This window comes from Austrofundulus limnaeus, unplaced genomic scaffold (assembly GCF_001266775.1).
Source record: "Austrofundulus limnaeus strain Quisiro unplaced genomic scaffold, Austrofundulus_limnaeus-1.0 Scaffold67, whole genome shotgun sequence".
NCBI lineage: Eukaryota > Metazoa > Chordata > Actinopteri > Cyprinodontiformes > Rivulidae > Austrofundulus > Austrofundulus limnaeus.
In genome coordinates, this window is record NW_013952469.1 from 1,529,769 (window position 1) to 1,535,017 (window position 5,249).

Genomic DNA, 5,249 nt, shown 5'->3' on the forward strand with positions numbered 1-5,249 from the left:
ACATTGTTCTGTTTGTGCCGGGGCACCGGATCTTTGGGGTGAACCAGCCTTTGCCATAATGTGTTTTGGGGTTAGAAAGCCACATGGGGGCGGGGCTTAAAAGCCTGAATTTTGCCTGAAACTCTCAGACTGAAGAAGTCTCTTGGAGGAGAGACGAAACGTTTCATTAGAGAAGAACCCGTCCAGAAGACATATACAATTTTTTTCCCATAAAGATAAAAAAATTGTGAATATCTCAAAATAAACAAAACAGTGAGTAGAACAAATGCTAAAACTAAAATCAGCTAAACATAATTTAAAATTAGCATAACTAGCTAAAAGCTAAAAGTGGCAAAAYATTAGATAAAACTAAAATCAGCACAAAAACTAATTTGCATAACTTTAGATTCATGCTAAAGGGAAAAGAAAGGTTAAAATTTTACAAAATTAGCAAAAAAAAGTTGATGAAAGCTAAAAACATTAAATAAAAACTAAAATCAGCAAAAAATATTTTATGTATGTATTATTTGCATGTAGTTCAATAAAGTGAGAATGGTAATTAAAAACTCAAAATAAGCCAGCAGAAAGGTAGCTAAAAGCTACAGTAGCACATTTAAATTTATGAATGCTGAAGCTGTTTGATTGAACTTTATTACCAGGAAAAAAAGTGACTCAGAATAAATGAATAAATAAATCAGGGATTTGTGAGCTTCAGCTTTTATTGTGAAAACAACAACAACAACAAAATTTGTAAATTCAGTTTTCACATGACAACAATGAAGCACAAAAACGGTCCAAAATAAAAAATAAAACATTTAGTGGTAGCTCGTTTCTCTCTTTGGTAAAGATGCTTTTTGCAACAGAAACACTTTTTAGCTCTGCAACAAACAGAGCTCCTTTCAAATAAAAGCAGTGAAGTGATAAAGTGTTAAACTGAAGTCTAAATAAGAAAAGGAACAAACATGAGAGTAAATGGGGTGTGTGTTGATGCTGATAGGGTTCTAGTTTCCCTCTGGATTCATAACCCAGAGATTTAAAAAAGTCTTTTTTTTTTTAATTAAAAGCTGAAAGAAGAAAAAACCTCATGATTCTGATCCTTTTCCCCACATGAAGCAGTCGACTTCATTTGATGGATTTTATCATCACTTTCTTTTCTCTTTATGCTGCCAGGCTTTGTAAGAGACTAAAAAATAAAACTCAAAGATGCAACTTAAACATTCAWACTTACATTAAAAAATATTTAAATGTGGTTTTAATACAAGTGGTTTAACAGGTTTTTTTTCTTTTCTTTTTAAAGTGTCACAAAGTTTTCATCTTTGGCTAAAACCTTTATTTAATAAAATGTTTTTTAGACATTTCTTCGTGCTGCAAAGTGATGTGTTTATATTTATTCTGTAACTATACCACCTCCACGTAATTGGCCGGGTAAAGCCCCTCCCACCCGTCGTCCTTCTTCCCTCGACACCAGCCCTGATCATCCTCATCCTCGATCTTCAGGAACTCCTCACCTGCAGGACACAACTCAGGTATGAAAGCAAAGTTTTCTCAGGTGTTTGCRTTTAACGTCTGTTGTAGCCATTTTGTGTGTTTTTAAGGGTCTGGCGGCCATCTTGAATCAGTCTGACTCCAGATGTACGGTGATTGTTTCTGCAAGTTTAAAAGACATTTATGATCGTGTCCAGGTGAGTTTACCTGCTTTAAAGGAAAGCTCATCCGTCTCTTGGCCGACATAGTCGTACAGAGCTCTGACTCGGACTCCTCCAATCACCACGCTGAGCAGAAACAGGATGAAAGAAAGAAAAACAAACGTGAAAAACATGGAGACGGAAAACAAAAACCTGCAGCACGGACCTGCTCACCTTTTCTCCAACGGTTCTTTTTTCTCTTCCTTTTTCTTCCCTTTTTTACTTTTCTTCTCAGGTGTCCACTCCTTGGAAAGATTTGAAGAGAATTATGTCAAAGACCAGAATTATAAAGTTTAACTTGAAGTAAACAATAAAAAGCATAGAATAGTTCCTGGAAAGTGCTTGGTATGTGCCGTACATTGAAGTAAAAATTAGATTTAWATGTTTGTTGGAGATCACTCTGATCTACTACCTTCCCAAATTTGAGTCAAATGCATCTAAACATGGCTGAGTTCTGGACAATTTTGCATTTTAGCTACAGCAGCCATCTTGGATTTTTTTTTTTTTGACTTGATGCTGCGTTCACACCGAACACGATTTCAGCTTCAAAATCGCAGCCAACGCTGAAGTTGGTCGCTTGTGCACTTTGAGGTCAGACGCAGGTCAGCTCTTGAAGCGCTGCACGGCAAGAGCCTCCCCGCCCCTCCCTCCTCTGTCGGGCTCTGTTTAATGTCGGACCAGGAAGTGGCTTTGCTTTATTTACAGAGAGCAAGAGCATGTCAYGTTCATCAGATAATTAATTCATAATTAATTCACCAGATAATTCAGAAACATTCTGAGTTTCATCACCCAGGAGCTGCAGGAGAGGCTCACAGCTCGCTTTCAGGACTATTTTTGTCCCGAGTCCAGTCTGATGAGTCGCTGCCACACATTGGTGCTGATATCTCCTGTCAGGACTCTGACTGCAGGCACTCGATTTCAGCTAAAGAGCTCCTCTCCGTCTGTTTCAGGTTAGTGGACATCATTCAGTAAACTGTCCCGTCAGGAAATATGTCGCTACGTCACACAGTGGAGTCTCTCTGATTGGTTGACGCGGCGCGTCGAGCTGCAAAAGTTCAGATTTTCTAACTTCAGCGATTTGCGCCTCAGCGCGTCGAACGCTCAAATCGTTCAAATCGCGCTGCTCTAATCACGCTTGTGGCGCCGCAGCACTTCCCGACGCTGATTGAAGCGCGTCCAYCATAGACTTTGCATGTAAACCTGAGGCTCCTGATGCTGAAATCGCGTTTGGTGTGTACGCACCATCAGTATGTGATGGAGATCTTGCTTAGCTACTGCCGCACCAAATTTGAGTTAAAATTTTTTTAAACTGTTTCAAATTAGCACTGGTGGCCATTTTGAATTTATATTTAGCATTTAGCGTTTGTCAAAGCTTGTTCTTAGCTACTATTACGCCAGTTTTCAGCTTTGTAAGTCTTAAAATGCTGAAAAAGAGCTAATTAGCATTAGCAGTTAGCTTAAACTTGTGAATAGCATTCAGAATGTTTTGAGTTAGCTCTCAGCTACCACCACACTAAATTTCAGTTTTGTATGTCCTAAAACTGCTGAGCAATCTGCCATGTTGAATTACAAAAAGCCCCTTCTTCGTTTTGTGACTCGAGGCTATTCTGCMCAGTAACAGCCTCAGCCAATCAGAAGGCCCGATTGTGGTGTCCTTACAGTGAGGGCAGAGCATAAAGTTTGGTTCAAACAACCAGCCACTGTGTGAAAACTACATTTAAGGTCTATTGAAATAATTCTTGAATCATGAGCGACAGATGAGATTGAATCTTACTCATGGAAATCTTCAAATTTGTCCAAAGCTTTATCTCAGAGATATGACGAGTTTAAAATAGCTGTTGTTTTGAGTGAACTGCAAGAAGTGGTACTTCCCTGACTTCTGACACACCATTGTACAGCAAAACCAGTAATATTGGCTGAAAGAAGACAAAAAATGCCTACGTTTTGATTTATAATTTATTTGTGTATCATGAAGATTGTAGCTATGGGAGAAGTTGTCTTGACGGTAGTTTTTTGCGATTTATGTCACCATGATAACCCAAAATGCCACTAAAACTAACAGCCCACCTCCCACCGCTGAGCCTGTTGTTTTGAACATTTGTAGGGGTGCATGGCCTCTTATTTGACAAGGCAAGCCTTAAAAAGAGTCAAAAACCTGGAAGTGAGGCCAGTCGGTGGGCATGCCGGGTCCGTAGGTGTTTTTCCACCAGCGAAGGTCTTCGTGCTCGTCGATAGCCATCAGCGTGTTGTGGAGCTCCTTGCACACGGCTAACACGCTGAAAAACAAAACCAATTAATTACACCCTGTAAGCACAAATGCAGGAAATACATCTTTAGAGCACAAGAAAGCCTGGCTGCTTGTGAGCAGAAGGCAAATATGGATAGAAAAACTTTTGCACRGTACTACATACATTTTATGCGATATCTGGATAATCACACTACAAAAAAGGCTGTTTAAATATCTAACTGCTCACCATCCATTAAAAATTCTCTGAAGTGAGACCCAAACTCAAGCAGATTAGCAGATTTAAATCCCTCTTCTCTCGTGGCTCCTGTGTTTTTTTAAGTAATTAAGTTCCTGTTTCTTGAGTCAATGAGAAACACAAGTTACAGTGAGCGGAACAACTTTTAATTAACGTGTTTAAGCTGCTCGGCCGTGTTCACTGACCTCCTGATGACCGGGGGCGGGGTCAGCGGGGGGCGGGCTCACCTCTCGTTGGCGGTGACGTCCAGGTGTTTGTTGATGGACAGGAAGGCCTGTTTGAGGAACGCGATCCTCTTGCGCTCCTCGTCCTGCGCTTGGTCGAAAACGGACTCCATCTCCTCCATGTAGCGAGGAACGTAGCGGTTCACCTCCTCCAGCATCTTCTCGTAGCGAGCGCGGACCTGAGCGAAGATCCCAATCAGACAAATTATTACGACCACGTGACACACAAAAGATCTGAAACTCAAAAGTGAGATTTTCTTTTGCTAAGTTTTGTAACCTTAATTCTTTGCAGGTGTGCAGRCAGATGTTGGATGTATTGTATTGTTTTCTTGACGTATATCTCACATATCGTCAATTCTTTCTTTCACTTTTTTCCATTATATTGTAACTTTTCTTTCCTTTCCTTCTTCTTCCTTCTTGTCTATCTAAAAAAAGCCACTGATGATGAAGAAGCTAAGATACTAATATTCAGATATTCAGTACTGCTTTCTACTGAAGTGGTAAAAAAAGTGAGATTTTACTCTTTCGTGGCACTTCGTTTTAAGTTTTGAAAAGTCATATCTGCTGTCCTTCCTGAGTCTGTGTCCAAATCCAGGGGCTGCGTCCTTCGAAAGACACGGCATACCCGGTTTATGTGGTTGGTTCGTTGTCAACCGACAAGACCGTTACGTGGGCACATAGTTCAATTCTACACCACAATCCAGTAACTACAGCGGGTAAAATAAGTATTGAACACGTCACCATTTTTCTCAGTAAATATATTACTAGAGGTGCTAATGACATGAAATTTTCACCAGATGTTGGTAACAACCCAAGTGATCCATACATGGCACAGGGAAAAAGTATTGAACACATGAAGAAAGGGAGGTGTAAAAAGG

The 5,249-nt window shown here is 40.1% G+C and overlaps 1 protein-coding gene across 1 annotated transcript in view; it reads right to left on the reverse strand.

Annotated features, from left to right (window-relative positions):
- Positions 1-680: 680 nt before the first annotated feature.
- The window catches only part of si:ch211-51c14.1 (protein kinase C and casein kinase substrate in neurons protein 3), a 19,800-nt gene continuing 15,231 nt past the window's right edge, over positions 681-5,249 (reverse strand). Inside the window, exons 6-10 of the mRNA XM_014010298.1 lie at positions 4,375-4,550; positions 3,820-3,940; positions 1,839-1,909; positions 1,672-1,751; positions 681-1,487 (exon numbers count right to left, since the gene is read on the reverse strand). Coding sequence (XP_013865752.1) covers positions 1,378-1,487; positions 1,672-1,751; positions 1,839-1,909; positions 3,820-3,940; positions 4,375-4,550 — 558 coding nt within the window. The 3' untranslated portion in view covers positions 681-1,377. The remainder of the gene's footprint in view (positions 1,488-1,671; positions 1,752-1,838; positions 1,910-3,819; positions 3,941-4,374; positions 4,551-5,249) is intronic.